General features: G+C 34.8%; 1 protein-coding gene across 2 annotated transcripts in view; it reads left to right on the top strand.

The window, feature by feature from the left end:
• The window catches only part of SGO2 (shugoshin 2), a 38,355-nt gene that overhangs the window by 12,107 nt on the left and 9,654 nt on the right, over positions 1-16,594 (top strand). The window contains exons 5-8 of one of the 2 annotated variants that reach the window (XM_045847559.1): positions 4,997-5,082; positions 7,514-7,749; positions 8,748-11,627; positions 13,728-13,878. In XM_045847559.1, the coding sequence (XP_045703515.1) occupies positions 4,997-5,082; positions 7,514-7,749; positions 8,748-11,627; positions 13,728-13,878 (3,353 nt within the window). Of the gene's footprint in view, positions 1-4,996; positions 5,083-7,513; positions 7,750-8,747; positions 11,628-13,727; positions 13,883-16,594 lie in introns of those variants that run through there. The other variant, XM_045847560.1, reaches the window with a different exon arrangement.

The raw sequence follows: 16,594 nt of genomic DNA on the forward strand, positions 1-16,594 counted from the left end.
CACACAGCCCAGCTGGCTCACTTGTAGCTCCTTGGTAACTTTCTAAATAATGTTTCTCTTACAATTTGAAAAAGGGGAGGGGAGGGGAGGGGAGGGGAGGAGAGAAAGAAAAGAAAAGAAAAAGATGAACATAATTGAAAAACAATTAGAGGAAAATATAGAGGAAGATCCTATTTTATACCATTCTCTAAAATAAATTCTAGTTGGATTTAAATGTAAAAAACGGAAATCAGATAAAATGAGAAGAAATTACAAATAAATTCACATTAGGGAGGAGAGGCCTTTCTGTACCTAGAAACATAGAAACCATAATGGAAGTTATTGATAGATTTTTCTCAAAAAAATTTTTAGAAGACAAAAATAATAAAGACAAAAAGGTTGTAGATGGGGAAAATTAAGCATGTGCCAGATAAGGCATTAATATTAATAGTTTAAAAACTTTTATAATCTAACTTGGTGAAAATAAAATCAATAAAGAATCAGGAAGGGAGAAAGACCAAATGTTAATGAAATTAATTATCTAAATAAGGAAAATAATTTTTGAAGGAATAACTAATGAGAAGGCAAAACATATAATATATAAATGAAGAAAGGTCAGCAAAGTCTCAATTGTAGATAAATTTCTTAATAGCTTCTAGAGGCAGTTTAGTGCTTCAGAGGGTGGCTTTTTTTTTTAAAGATTTTATTTATTTTTAGAGAGGGAAGGGAGGGAGAAAGAGAGAGAGAGAAACATCAATGTGCGGTTGCTGGGGGTCATGGCGTGCAACCCAGGCATGTACTCTGGCTGGGAATCGAACCTGCAACACTTTGGTTCGCAGCCCGAGCTCAATCCACTGAGCTATGCCAGCCAGGGCAGAGGGTGGCTTTTTAAATGAGATTGCCTATTAGATCGCAACTCTGTTACTTCCTAGTTCTGTGACCTTGGCTTTAAACTCTTTAAACCTCAGTGTCCTCATATGCATGATGTGAATAATGAAGAGTTAGTGAAAGAGTTAAATGTGGCTAGCATGTGTTATGGCAATAGAATGAGTACAATAAATGTCAGCTATTACAAAAATGTCATTACTTTTTATTGCGTGTGTATTTTTCTGTATTTTCTAAATTTTCTGCAAATCACTATTTTAAAAACTTATAAAAGCCATTTATAAATCTCTTAAACGCATAGTCTTTGCTGTAAGAAGATATGAACTCTTTCAACCTATATAGTCAATGTTTAGCTCATTTGTCAGAATTTTTTATAAAAACTAGCCCAAGAATAGGTATTTTATTGTCTAATGTAATCCACATTTGGATGAAGAAAGGATTTGTGGAAATGTCCTTGTGGAATAATGTTTACAGGAGGGGTAATTACTAGCCTCATAAATTTGACACCTAGGACAGCCAGTGAGCAGAAGTGTTGTGCCTTACCCACTTAGTACCTCCTCAGGAAAAGAGAGATGTTTCACTGAGTGGGTGGCTAGAGGGAGTCAGGGAAAAGGCAGACTTTGTTTTTGCTAATCAGCTTGCAGGGCTGAATTGAATTGCCCTGAATAAATTACTAAGACTAGAGTTAGATATAGCAGTGAGGAATGTAGAGCCCACAGGTATTAACTTAGAGAATAGGAGAAGGAAGTTAATTGACAAGATATGGAAGGGGAGAGGGTCATATCACACACATCTCAAGGAACTTTGAAGAACAGATAGCCAAAAAAATTGCTCAACTATTTGCTTTGAGTTATGTGACTTAAAGGTCCTTCCCTCCACTGTCTCTAAAAAACCTTCAGTAAAGTCAACGTTGTTCTCAGAAGCTTTTTGTATGCTTCTCTTTGGAGAACTATAAAAAGGGCTGAGATCAGCATCCGATTCAGGAAAAGTAAATAACAGAGGGTAAGTAGATGCAGAAGCTGAAGGATAAAGGGACAGCATACAACTTTGGTGTCTACTTTCTTGGACTTGTTGGATTTTATAAAGATTTTATTATTTATTTATCTATCTATCTATCTATTTATTTATTTTTTAGAGAGGGGAAAGGAAGGAAAAATAGAAGGAGAGAAACATCAGTGTGTGGTTGCCTCTTTCATGCCCCAACCAGGGACCTGACCTGCAACCCAGGCATGTGCCCTGACTAGGAATCGAACCTGTGACCTTTTGGTTTGCAGGCTAGCACTCAATCCACTGAACCATACCAGCCAGGGCAGTGAGGTTTCTTTGAAGTTTTCTTCTTGTATAGTCTTTAGGCATTCATAAAAGTGATATACAGGGCTGCAAACCAAAGCATCGCAGGTTCCATTCCCAGTCAGGGCACATGCCTGGGTTGCAGGCCACGTCCTCAGTAGGGGCCACGTGAGAGGCAACCACACATTGATGTTCTCTCTCTTTCTCCCTCCCTTCCCCTCTCTAAAAATAAATAAATAAAATCTTTTTAAAAAGTGATATATATACTAAACTCATTTTAAAAATTTGTATCTTTTCTCTGCTCTGAAAAATTTTTATTCAATTATATTTCCTTAGAAAATTTTCTCTTCATCCATGTTTTCAAATTGATTTGCATAGAGTTGACCGAGTAGTCTGTTTTAATTTCTTCTGTGATGTATAATTTCCCCAATTGACTAATTTTGTGTATTTGGGCTTTTCCCTGTATTTTTTTAAATCAATCATTGGATTTAATTTTGAATTCTACTATTTTGATGTTTCAAACTTAGTAATTTTTGCTTTTATCTTCAATAGTTAAGTCCTTCTGCTTTTCTGTGGTTTATCTTATTGTTACCTTTCTCATTTGAGTCAAATACTTATTTGTTTTTCATTTTTTCTTACCTCTAGGTAAGGTGTCATTCCTCTTTCACCGCTCCTCAGAGTTTTCTCTGTGTCTTTAGTGTGGAGAAGGTTGACTGTGCTGTGTCTTGGACATGACATGACATTTATTTGAGCTTATTTTTGGGAGTTCACTCCCCCTGAATATGCAGATTGATTTCTTTTGCTAAGTTTGGGGCATTTTCAGCCCTGTTTCTCCAAAACACTTTGGCCCTGCCCTCTTTAACATGAATGTTATAGTTTTGTTATAGTCCCACAAATCTCTGATCCTCTGTTAATTTTTTCCATCTCTTCTCTCTTGCTCAGATTGGGTACTTTTTATTGTTCTATCTTCAAGTTCACAAACCTGCACCGCCCCCCCACTCCGGTCCATGCTCTCTCTATTTTGCTGTTGAGATTTTACTTTTTAAAATTATATTTAATTAATTCAGTTAATTTAATTTCTTAATTATAGTTTTAAATTTCCATTCTGTTCTTTACATTTCCAATTTATTTGCTGAGACTTTGTTTCTTTGCCAAGATGCCCTTTTGTTGTTATTGTGAGCATGTTAGTAGTAATTGCCTATTGAAGCATTTTTATGATACTGCTTTAAAATCCTTGTTATGTAATCCCAAGATCTGTGCTGCCTTGGTGCTGGTGTTTGTTGATTGCCTTTTTACATTCAAATTTAGATTTTTTCCTAATTTGGTATGATGAGTTATTTTTATTATATCTTGAACATTTTAGGTATGATGTTATGAGACTCCAGATCCTATTTAAACCTCTGTTTCAGCAGGTTTCCTTTGATGCTATGCCATGCCTGTGGTAAAGGGAAGTCCCACCTACTGCCAAGTGGGGTTCAAAATTTAGTTTCCTCACTCAGTCTGTATTGACACCCAGGCAGAAAGAGGGTGTCTTCTAACTGATAGGTGGGGCTAGGAAGTCAGGCGGGTACCAGCCAGTGCCACAGGACTTTCATGGCCTCTGCTGGCCCCAAGACTGGGGGAAATTTGAAGGTGGAGGTTATTACCGTTGCAGAGTAGTGACAATCCTGGCTCTCTACTAGATCTCTTCTGTCACCATGCTAGAGGAGAAGGACTGGGGCTCCCTGTTATTAAGAAACAAGAATGGAAGTTCAGAGTCCCCAGGTGTTCTTCATTGATACTGCTAGGTGGGGCAGTGGGGGAGAGGTCTGTGCTCATTGCCACCGGATACCTGAGCCTTCCCTTGGCCTTTGCTGACAGTACCCCTGGTTTGGAGAAAGGTTACCTTATATATGGCCTGGTAAGTGTGGATGCCAAGGCTCTCCATTTGGCTTTTGTACCTGTATCAAAAAGTAATTGACCAAATATGTGTGGATCTGTTTCTAAACTGTTCCATTTCGTTGATCTATTTGTTTTATTTTTAAATTTTTGTATTTAAATATATTTGTATGTTTTTATGCTAATACTATATTGACTCAATTACCACAACCCTTCAACTTTTTCTTCTATTTCATAGTTGTTTTAGCTACATGGAAATTTGCATTTCCATGTGAATTTAAAAATTCGCTTGTTGATTTGGTCATACCCATTTCTATTGCAGCTTACCACTGCAACAAGAAAACAAGGTTATGTATTGCCTAATTTTGTGGTCCTTACTAGATAATTAAAACATGTCCAGAAAACATGTGAAAATTTAGCAAATATAAATAAGTAAAAATTTAAAAGCTACATTTAAATCACCCAGACTTTGAATTTTGAAAGACCATTTAAAAATGTATATTATAAAATCCAATAATGACATAGTACTTATGTAGACATGAGTGTACTTCATATACATGTGACCTCGGAACAGTATGGAGTGCAGGGTTTAGGGGTGCAAACCCACACTGTCAAAATCCATGTATCAGTTAAGTTGGCCCTACGCCCAGCCACAAATCAAAAACACTGTATGTGTAAAGATGTCATATATGTGTAGTTATACATATGTGTATTTATTCTTACACATAGGAGAAAGTTTGGGAGGTTGTATACCTAAATATTAGTGGTAATTATCTTTGAATGGCATGGTTAAGGATGAACTGTGTTTAACCTCATCACACTATTCTCACCTAGTTATTAAAGACTAACGTAAGAATTGTTCTATCACTATTGGTATTCTTGTATAATTTGGTACTTTACTAACAAACATGATTTAATGAGATTTGAAGTTTTATTCCTTTTCATTTTTTTTTTTCAAAAATAGTTCCATCAGAGTCCCTTTGTACTGCCAGCCAGCAAGAATAAATGTGTTAGTAAACAGTGCAAATCGATGCGTCTTCCATTTGCAAGGTAATTGCTTCAAAATTTGGTTAAATATTGACTTGCACACTTCTACCTAAGTTGTACTCTGAAAGTTTTTATTTGGTTTGCTTCCTTGAAAAACAGAAAAACATTTAAAAATAAATAATGAAATACTTGTTAACATTGTACCAATAAAGGAAATTGAAGACATAATATAATAGTGTTTAGTTTTACATTTTAAAATAAAATTCAGCTTTTCCATACACTGTAGAGAAGGAGGAGGTACAGATGGACCTTTAGTTACGTGAGTTTAAATTACATTTGTTCAGAGTACTTAAATTTGTATATAACACAATAATTATTTGTGTGTGTTATATAATGTTTGGGTTTCATTAACTTGGAGTTGTCTTCTAAGGTAGGAATGAGATGGTTTGTAGTATCTTGCTCAGATTGTATCTCCAGGGCTGCAAGGAAACTTAGCCTCATTCAATCACTAAGTTCATCTGTGGATCCTACCACTTTTTATTTCTTTTCTTTCTTTTCCCTCAGGTCACCACTGGCCTCATGTTTTCTGCTGGCTAAATCTGATAATTTTTTCAATGTTTATTAACTTGCATACTGACCAAGCTTTAAAATTAATTTCATTGTTGTTCTCCTCTTGACTTTGATTAACTTGAGTATGAGATGTAGTAAACACCTTATTTCAAACTTGTTGCATTAAAGACAGTCTCTGAGGTCTAGAGTGGTCAAATGACTCAGCGAATTAATAGCACTGACCAACATCCTCTTCTCTCTTAGTGTTCTTTTGGTTATGTAACTTAAAAGTTTGTTGCTTTTATTTAAATGCACAAATAAATGTATTTATATATATTGAATGCTATTTGTACCATAGTAAAAAATTTTTATACATACTACATTACTTTCTATTCTTTCTAGTTTGCTTCATTGTTTTGCCTATTACACTGTATTAGCACCACACTGTACCAATACCTTTTACTTGCTGAAAATAATACATTTTGTTGTCTTGTAGTTCCTTTAATTCTTTTTCAAGAATATTTGGCTGTCATTATGCACACACCATTTGATAAAAACACACAAATCAAATGTCAGCTTGCCCTCTATAAAATTTCATTTTATTTTTAAGTGTATTTTTGTTTTCAGTATTACATACCTGTTAGAAAAGTGCAAAAATCTTTATAGAGTGTGAGGGAAGGGTCATAATATATTTTTTAATGTGTAAATCCTATGGCCTTACACCATTTGTTTAGAAAAGATCATCCTTTCCCCACCTCATCGCAGTGTCATCTGGATCCTAAGTCCGGTGACTGCATGTGTTTGCGTGTTTCTGAACTCACTGCTCTAAGTCTTGGTGTTTGATAGTGTGAATCCCCATCTTATGTTTTTGTTTATGAATATTTTCTTGACTATTCCTGGCTCTTTGCATTTCCATGTGAATTTTAGAATTAACTTGTCACTTTACATAATGCACATATACATCTATACATTCTGTTATGGAATTTTGATTCGGAGTAAAATACCATATTAATAGAAAAAAGATAAAAGTAGTATCTTTTCAATAATACAGAAAAGGCATTTGATAAATTTCAACAGCCATTTTTGAAAAAACTTTCAGCAAACTAGGAGTACAAGGGTTAATCTGAAAAGGAAAATCTACAAAACCCAAGAGCAAGCATTTAAATAATGGGAACACAATAAGAATACCCTAAGTTTCTGTACCCAAATACTGTATGCAAACCCAGTAATTCTACAACAGAACTGTGTACATATATTTCAAAAGGCATATATATAGCAGCACTACTATAATAGACCAGAACTAGAAAATATCACTGTTATTTGGGTTCATTTGCTCACCCCCTCTTACTTTCTTTGATGTTACTCTTCATTCTTTGAATTCAAGAAGGTAGTTTGTCACATCTCCAGTTATTTATGTGGGTTTCTGTCCTTTCCAGCTCCCTCCCATCCCCTCTCCCACAGATTGAACTACTCTAGGAACATGGCTTTCGTTTACATGGATGTCTTTGGAAACAGCAAACTTCATTTCACACATAACTTTACAGACGATTATACTTGTTAGAAACCAGAGTAAGAGTTTTGAGTATTCCATAGAATTAATTATAGGAAAACTACAAATATTATATATGAATATTTAAAAGTATGTTTGAACTTTATTTAAATGTTTCATTATTATTATCCTTATAGCCCAACCAGTGTTTATAACAGTTATCTCCTTTTGGGTCTTCTGGGGCTATGAAGATAAGCATTCTGTTTTACTCTAAGTTCTGTACTGTTAGGTACTGCCTTCTTCATACCACTTATAATTGTCCTCATTGAACACAAAAAGGTAACAGAGGGGATTTGTGGTTGGATCTTAAATAACTGAGATCAACAAAGAACTATCCATGTAATTTTCTAAATAATTTTTGTAAAATACAAACTTTTCATTCCCACTTCCCTTTAGGGTTCCATTAACTTCAAATGATGATGATGATGATGATGAAGATAAAGAGAAAATGCAATGTGACAACAACATTATATCAAATGTGTCATCTGATGTTCCTTCTTCAGTATCAACAAGGCAGGCTTTATCAACTCAGTATAATTTGGAATTATTATGTCTTACAGAAAATAATCAAAATGTGTGTGCTTTAGATGATTCAGAACATATTTCTTCCAATGTTGATATACTTCCCAAAGGTGAGATTTTTTTAAAAATTTCATTTTGAGTGTTATATTTAAAATAGTTTACATTCATCAGATTTTCTTCTTGATGACCATGGTATATAAACAGTTAATAAGTTAGATCTTTTATGTTTCATATTTGCTGGCTTCTACTATTTTTATACTGCTGGTGAAAATTTTAATTTAAAAGTAAATATGCTGAGAAATGTCAGATCCACAGTGGCCTGGTACTGTTACTCTGAAGGCAATATTTAGAAATGAATCAGCCTAAAGAGCTTTACTTGGTATATTAGCTTATGAATCAAAAGATGCCATATTAGTTTCATTTTCTCGCGTTCATAGTTATGAAAATTGTGGGCCTAGATAGATGTAGTGAGTTTTTCAAGATCATAACCAATTAGTGGTAAAGCAAAAACTTGAGTGTGCATAATGGTTGAACGGGAGAAAATGATGACACATTTTATTTACATGGTATTTCAAAATAATAATTGTGCGGTGTAGCCTGACTTGTGTATTTGTCACAGATTTTCCAACTGGGATATGGAATTATAACTATATTAAATTTAGAGCTTAGAGTTATTTTTCCATTCTAAAAATTTAATTTATAAAATTCTGTATAACTTATAGAAACTTAGCTATCTGCTGATAGCTTTCTGATAGTAGTTCTTATCAGAATTATCACTCTAATTTGGGGTCATTTGCTGGCCCTCTCCCACTTTAGAAATATTTTTTTAATGGCTCTGCTGTTGGCTACACTCCACTTTATTGTTGGGGCCAAAGCAGAGTGAGTCCTCAGTGTATATTTTACTTAGATACAAACATGGAATGTGACTTGTGACTGTTCTCATGATTTCTATTTTATTTGCTATCAGCATAAATTCTTTATAAGTGTCTGGATAGGATACATTCTCAGAAATCCTCTCTGTGAAATAGCTTGATTTCTAATCTAATTTGTTTAAAATAATAATCATGTCATTACTTATTTCTGAATTTTCTTTCCCTTTATTTTACAGAAAGCTATTCTCACTCAGACCAGGGTTCCAAGAGTTCTCTAATGGGTGAGATGAAAAATTCCCAGGCTATCAGCCACAGAGAGGAGAAACAGTCTCTTAGTAACATAACTAAAAGGAAAAGGCATGCATCATTTCTGGAATCAAATAATCCTTCTTCAGACAATCCTTGTGTGACTCGTTTAGATCAACAAGGGATTTCAAACGCAGAATTAAATTGGAATAATGAGATAAATGATCGTACTAATGAAATGAATATTAAAATGCAAGGAAACACACAGTGCCTTCCTGGCTCATCTGAGTCTGCAAGTGAGCCTACTGCACAGTGCATGAATCAAGTTCAGGGTAATGATGACTTTCAATGGCAGAAAACTGTGTATGATTCTGATATGGATTTAACTGCTAGTGAAGTAAGTCAAATTGTTACGGTTTCAAAAGGCACTAAAAATAAATGTAATAAAACATCGAATGACTGTGGAATCAAAACTTTTAGAAAAGTGAAAGATTCAAGCTCTGACAAAAAGAGAATAAGATCAAAGAGACAGATTAAAAATAATTCAGAAATGAATGTAGAGGAAAAGACTGAAAATAAACCAGAAAAAAGATCTGTTGGCTTGAATGGCAACAGGGATTCAGAAAATCCAAATTTTATCTTCAATACTGAACAGCTGACTCAGTTGAATATACTGAAGACAATAAACCCTCACAGTGACTTCGATCAAGATAACATACAAAGCACAGAGGATAGTAAGAAGAAAAGAGTACATGCAACAAATGAGCAAGAGGAAACATGCTCTTTCTCCCAAAATTCAGATAAATTTCAGTGGGAAAGTAAATTTAATACGGGTCAAAGTTCTCTAGCTTGTAATAAAAATAAAGCTTCTAGACAGACATTTGTGATTCAGAAATTAGAAGAAGGTCACTTATTCCTAAATCAAAAGGATAAAGAAACCATTTCTGAAAACCTGGAAGTCACAGGTAAATTTCAAACAGCTGATCTCTCCACCAAACATAATGGAAATTTATGTGATTTTGAGACCCAAAATATGTTGGATTTGAAAAAGGATGTCACTGATACACAACCTGCTCAACAAAATGAATCAAAAATAAATAAGAAGCTTAGGCAGAAAGTAAATCGGAAGACACAAATAATTTCTGAAATGGACCAAATATACAGGGATAATGATAAAGATGAGCAAGGCCCACCAAAAGGTAACTTTTCCATCCAAACCCAAGAGGGTAAAGAAATCATCTCTGGAAACCTAGAAAACCCAAGTGAGCTTCCAATACCTTCCCTTTCTACCAAAAATAGTGGAAGCCTATATGATTATGAGACTCAAAATATTTTGAGGGTGAAAAAGTATGTCCATGATATGCAACCTGCTTGTCAAAATGAAACAAAAATAGATAAGAAGCTTAGGCAAAAGGTACGTCGGAGGACAGAAATAATTTCAGAAATCAACCAAGTACATGAAAATAATGACAAATATAGTCATGACCCAGAAAGGGGTAACTTATTTTCTCTAATCCAAAAAGATAAAGAGCTCATTCCTGAAAACCTAGAGGACTCAAATGAGCTTCAGGTAGCTGATCCTTCCACCAGAGGAAATAGGAACCTCTGTAGTTATGATACTGAAAACATTTTGGGGGAGAAAAAGCAAGTTACTGATATGCCACCTGCAAAGCAAAATGAATCAAAAATAAATAAGAGGCTCAGGGATAAAGGAAGTCGGAAAACAGAAATAATTTTAGAAATGAACCAAATAAATGAGTTTAATAACAAAGGTGTGCATGACTCAGTAAAAGGTAACAACTTTTCCCTCACCCAAAAGGATAAAGAGAGTATTTCTGAAAACTCAGAAGTCACAAATGAATTTCAAACAGCTTATCTTTCTACTAAAGATAATGGAAATTTATATGATTACGAGACCCTGAATATGTTGAATTTGCAAAACCATGTAACTGAGATGCAACCTGCTCAGCAAAATGATTCAAAAACAAAGAAGAAGCTTAGGCAGAAAGTGAATCGGAAGACACAAATAATTTCGGAAATGAACCAAATATATAGGGATAATGACGAAGACATGCATGGCCTACAAAATGACACAAGAGATTACAATTTTAAAATAAATGAATCTAAACAGAGACTTGGATGCCAAGGTATTATCAGTGGATACTGTATTGAAATCAATAGTAATGAAAAAGAAAATTGTGAGCAAATTTCAAATCCTTATAAAGTTAAAAAGCATGGGAAAAAATCAGGCAAGACAAAGGACATTTTGGCACAAGGTAAAAACAAACCTATTTTTCAGTTAGATTCTTTACAGACATCTCTCTCCTTAGAATCAGGTTTAAAATATGTTACGAATGAAACAGATTCTGATTCTGGAAACCAAATGGAAGCACCTAAGAATACAACTCTGACTAAAAAGAGAGATGATCCCTGTGCAGAAGTGATAAAAGGAGAGTGCCAAGTGAAAAGAATAAGTAAAAAGACATCCCAGTCAAAGAAAAGGAAGACGTGCATAGCTCCTTCTCCAGATAGCCATGAAGTAATGCAGATAATACCTGACCCCAGTCAGAGAGTATCAGCTGAAACTGACCAAGCTGATGAGGGGAAAAACTTGGAAAATCAGAAAATTAAGCCAGACTTTAATTCAAAGGTGTTTAATTCTTTATCTCAGATATATTCACCCAACATACAAGATTCTTTCCTTAACAATGTTCATGAGGGTTCAAGACCTTTGCGTATTTCTTCTAGTAAAAATCTGATAATGAAAGAAAATTTCACCCGGGATGGCTCACCAGTCTTCCAAGTAAGTGATGATATGCAGAAGACAACAGGCGTGAAAGTTAAAGTCACCCAGAGAACACAAACATCAGGTAGGCCAATACTTGAAGTAGCCAAGCTTTAAAAGTGTTTTCTTTTTCTTTTTTTTTTCCAGTTAACTAGTGAAGTATTTCTTGTTATAACTGATATTTTTATGGAATTTAAAAACTGCTTAACTGTGTAGCTTGATCTATAGGAAATATGAAGGAATTTAAATAAAACTTAATACTTTGGAAAGATAACAGTGAGACTGTCTTGGACATTTAATAACCTAAAAAACAGATTGGCCTTTCCCACAGAGCTATCTGATAATGTCATTAGACAGATAATTTCCTTTTTCATATGTTTGAAGGAAGTTGAGTGTTTTAAGTATATATAATAAGGAATTGTGCTGGATTGATTTTATTGAAGACAATTGCAAGATTCCTTAGGGTGGGACTTTTACAACAGTATATATTTAATGTGATTAAAGGTATTTATTCTGGGTGTTTTAGAGGATTAAAAATAAATAATATCAACTCCCTTTTCTCAGGGTACGTGTATGTAAAAGTCACAAATACAGTGGTAAGTGTGAGAAAGGCTTTAATACAAGCACATGTGTTATGCCAAGGGATGTGATGGGAAGTAATTGTGACTAGAGGAACCTGCAAAGGTATTATAAAATAGGTAGCATCTTAGGCCCTAAAGGATAGGTAGGATTTTTACCTTACTGTTTTCTTCTTATTTTCTCTCAAGTTATTAACATAACACTCAAGGCAGAAAATTGAAAGTAGAGAATCAGATAATAGCAGGAAAAACAATCACCCAGAACAACTGCAGTCAACATTTTGGTATATGTGTGCAGACTTTAAATCATACTCTATAAAACATTACTTATCTCACATTTTTTCCTTAACACTGGATTCTATGGATATTCCTTTATTATTAGAAATTTTTCACTGGGAGCCTAACAATTCACTAAATGTGTGTAGAACACAGGGATTTTTCTCCAGTTTTATTAAAAAATCACTGATATGTATCCCTGTGTAAGTTCAGAGTGTACAGCATGGTGGTTTGATGTACACATGCTGTGAAATGATGACCGCAATAGGTTCAGCGAGCATGCATCATCTCAGGTACAACAGAAGACAGAAGAAAAAAAAGTCTTTTCTCTGTGATAAGAACTCTTGGTGTTTACTCATTAACAATTTTCCTATATATCACACAGCAGTGTTAACTAGAGTCATCATGTTGTACATTACACCCCTAGTACTTATTTATTTATCTTATAACTAGATGTTTGTACCTTTTGACCAATTTCCCTTCCTCTTAAGCCCCCTGCCTCAGGTAGCCATAAGTCGTACTTATGACTTGTTCTGTGAGTTTGATTGGGTTTTTTGTTTGTTTGTTTTGTTTTAAGATTCCACATATAAGTGAGATCATACAATATTTCTTTTACTCTGTTTGACTTATTTCACTTAGCACAGGATCTTTAAAGTCCATCTCTATTATCACAAATGGTAGGATTTCGTCCGTTTTTGTCTGGCCAAATAATACTTCATTGTATTTATATACCATGACTTGATCCATTCATCCACCCATGGACACTTGGGCTGTTTCCACGCCCTGGCTATTGTAAATAATGCTGTTATGAACATGAGGGTGCAGATATCCTTTCAAGTTAGAAGACACTAGGATTCTAAGGGATAAGGCTATTCCGGGCAAAGGGAATTCTGAAGCAAAAGAAGGACAAAGCTTCAGAGTGACAGGACATGTTGGAGGACATGATCCGTCTTTCATCTCTGTTCTTCATGGTACCTACCTTTCACAGAGTGGCCGAGTGATGACACATGTTGAGTGAATGCAGTAGTCTGTGGGGTTCTGTGAATAGAGTTAAACCATGAGGAATTTTTCTCAGCCAATATAGAACTTCAGAATTAAAATGTGGGCTACGTTGATAGTTTGTTTCAAATTTTAAGTGTCTTTTTCTCATTATGGCTGGATAAAAATGAAACTGATATACAAATAATTGTAGTGCTGCTATTGTAATTAAAATTCTGACTTGATTATTGTTAAAAAATTTGCTGCCAATGACTTGCATACCACTAAATGTCCCCTATCTATTTCCATATCTCTATGTTTATAAATATTTATGAAAATAATATTCTTTTCAGGTGGTAGAACACTACAGGACTTGACAAATACCAATTTTGTTTCAAACAACACTGTTACATTTGAAAATAATTCAGAAGATCTGTCTTTAGAGCTGCCAAGCCGAAGAAGAAGGTGCACTCCTCTCCATTTCAAGGAGCCGAGTCTCAGGGAGTAAGTATTGCAGTCATAGTAAAGTGATTTTAGTGTGATATTATAAAATCTATACTTAAAAAGTCCTTCCTGAACTAGTATTTGAGCATTTCTGAATATCAATAAAACATGTGTTATTCACATGTAACAACCACAATGTAATCTGAGTAGATTTGAAGAATGTCTTCTTTTATTTGAACAGTTTTTTGTGAAAGATGTTGCCTATGATTTGGAAACCACCATTTACATATCTGTTATTCTCATTTATATATTTTCTACCTTGTTCCCCAGAAGTGTTTTTCAAAGTGGTTTGTATGTCCTTTGGCCCAAACATATCTCAATGAAGAAAAAAATATACTTCCCCCATTTACCCATCCCTCAGGTTCAACAGTTATCAATATTTTGCCATATTTACTTCATCTCTTTTTTTCTTATAGTATTTTTAAAGCAAATATTGGGTCATTTGATTCCTAAAATACTTCTGTATATATCTCTAATGTGTTTTATTCAAAATTTCACTTTTTAAAAGAATTAATGAAGCAGCCTATTTTGTAGGGCAACCTAATCATTTGGGATGTATTTTCAGCAGGATAGAGAAAAATATTCTTAAATTCCCTTTTTCATTTGATTTCGTGTTTGCTTCTTCTATAAAATGAAAGATGTGAGGAACTGCTAGATTGTTTTCCTAAACTACTGCATCATTTTACATTCCTACGAAGAAGGTTTAAGTGTTCTGATTTCTCCATATCCACACCACCCCACTTGTTACTATTTGACTTTCTGATGGTTCTAGCCATACTAGTGGGTGTGAACTGGCATCTTACAGGTTTGATTTGTGTTTCTCTAATGACTAATGATGTTAATTAAGTATCTTTTCATGTACTTACTGGCCCTCTATGTATCTTCTTTGGAGAACTGTTTATTCAGATCCTTTGCCCTTTTTTTGATTGGGTTGCCTTTTATTACTGAGTTGCAAGTTCAACTCTTTATTTGGAACTAATTTTAGATTTACTAAAAAGTAGTACAGAGGTTCCTCAGCTAGCTTTCCCTAATTTCACCATCTTTACCTACAATACAATGATTAGTTTAGAAAATTAGCATTGATACAATACCATTAATCAAACCATACACTTCCACTAACATCCTTTTCTGTTTGAGAACCCCACCCAGGATCCCACATGCATTTCATTATTGTTTCGTCTTGGACTTCTCCAGGCTGTGACAATTTCCCAGTCCTTTCTTTTGTTTCATGATTTTGATACCTTTGAAGACTACTACTCAGTGATTTTGTAGAATCTCCTTCAATTTGGTTTGTTTGTTGTTTTCTCTTGATTACAATGTGTTATGCATTTTTGGCAAGAATTCCACAACAATGGTATGTCCTCATTACATGACATTTGGGGGTTTATTATGTCAATATGTCTGATTACTAGTAATATTAACCTTGATCACTTGATGAAGGTGATGACCACTGAGTATTATTCACAAAAGCAATAACTCTAAAGTTATTGCTTTTTCATTATAGTTAATGAACATTGAGAGAGATACTTGGAGTCTATACATCCTGTTTCTACTCATACTTTCACTACTAATTTTAACATCTATTCGTGGAACTTGTCTGCAATAATTCTCCTGTGATGTTTGCCTAGTGGTGATTTCTCTTTCCCTCTTTCTTCTACAATAATTGGAATTCCGTAGGGAAGAGCTGTTCCCTTTCCCTCATTTATTTAATTGCTAAAATCCTTCCAACTTTGGCCATTACAAGTTTCTTCAGGTTGGCTTCTATGTCCTTTACATAAGACCTCATATTACTTTGAGCACATCCTTACTTTCTGACACATAAGATATTCCAGGAGCAGATATTTTTTTCTGTTTTAGCCCCCAAATCAGTCACTGCTTCAAAGATTCTGGTCTCTTCGATTGAATAATTTTGTTTCAAAACCAGAATCTGAGTCCTAGGTATTCTCACTGCTTATATTCTGTTGTATCAGTTATCAAATGCTGCATACTATTGCAGCATAAACCTAATACCTTTAAACAACATATATTTATTATTGCTCCATTGTTGTGGGCCAGGAATCTGGACCTGGCTTAGTTGGGTGCTCTGCTTGGTGTCTCACAAAGCTGAAGTCACAGTGTTGTCCATGCTGCCTCTCACCTGGAGGCTCTGTTGGGGGAAGAATTTGCTTCTAGTGTCATGTAGATTGTTAGCAGAATTCCTTTCCTTGTAGTTTCAGGACAGAGGGCCCCAGCTTCTTGCTGTGGGCTGGAGGCCACCACCAACTCCCAGAGGCCACCCTCAGCTCCTTGCCACATGGGCTTCCCAACAAGGCCACTTACCCCAAGCTAGCTAGAGAGTCTCTAGAGCAAATCCTGTAGCAAGGTGGAGTCTCGTGTAATGAACTATAATTACAGAAGTGAGACATCTCGTCACCTTTGCCATACCATATTGTTAGATGCAAATCACAGCTCCTGTCATATTCAAGGAGAGGGCATTATACAAGGGCATGAACACTAACAGGCAGGGATCATGAGGGGAGGAAGGTCCTCCCGAGAGTCTGGCTATTTATCAGTGATAAACCTGGCTCTCATTTTCTATATATATTTACTTGTTATTTTTCTAGCATACACTATATTAAGTAATTTCAAAATTGATAACCCATATCCCTGTGAGAAACATATTTACTACTAAATTATAACATTTAGGTAGAATTCTTTTTTTCTTAGGTTAGTTCTT

This window comes from Phyllostomus hastatus, unplaced genomic scaffold (genome assembly GCF_019186645.2).
Source record: "Phyllostomus hastatus isolate PE091 unplaced genomic scaffold, TTU_PhHast_1.1 phas_contig_57, whole genome shotgun sequence".
NCBI lineage: Eukaryota > Metazoa > Chordata > Mammalia > Chiroptera > Phyllostomidae > Phyllostomus > Phyllostomus hastatus.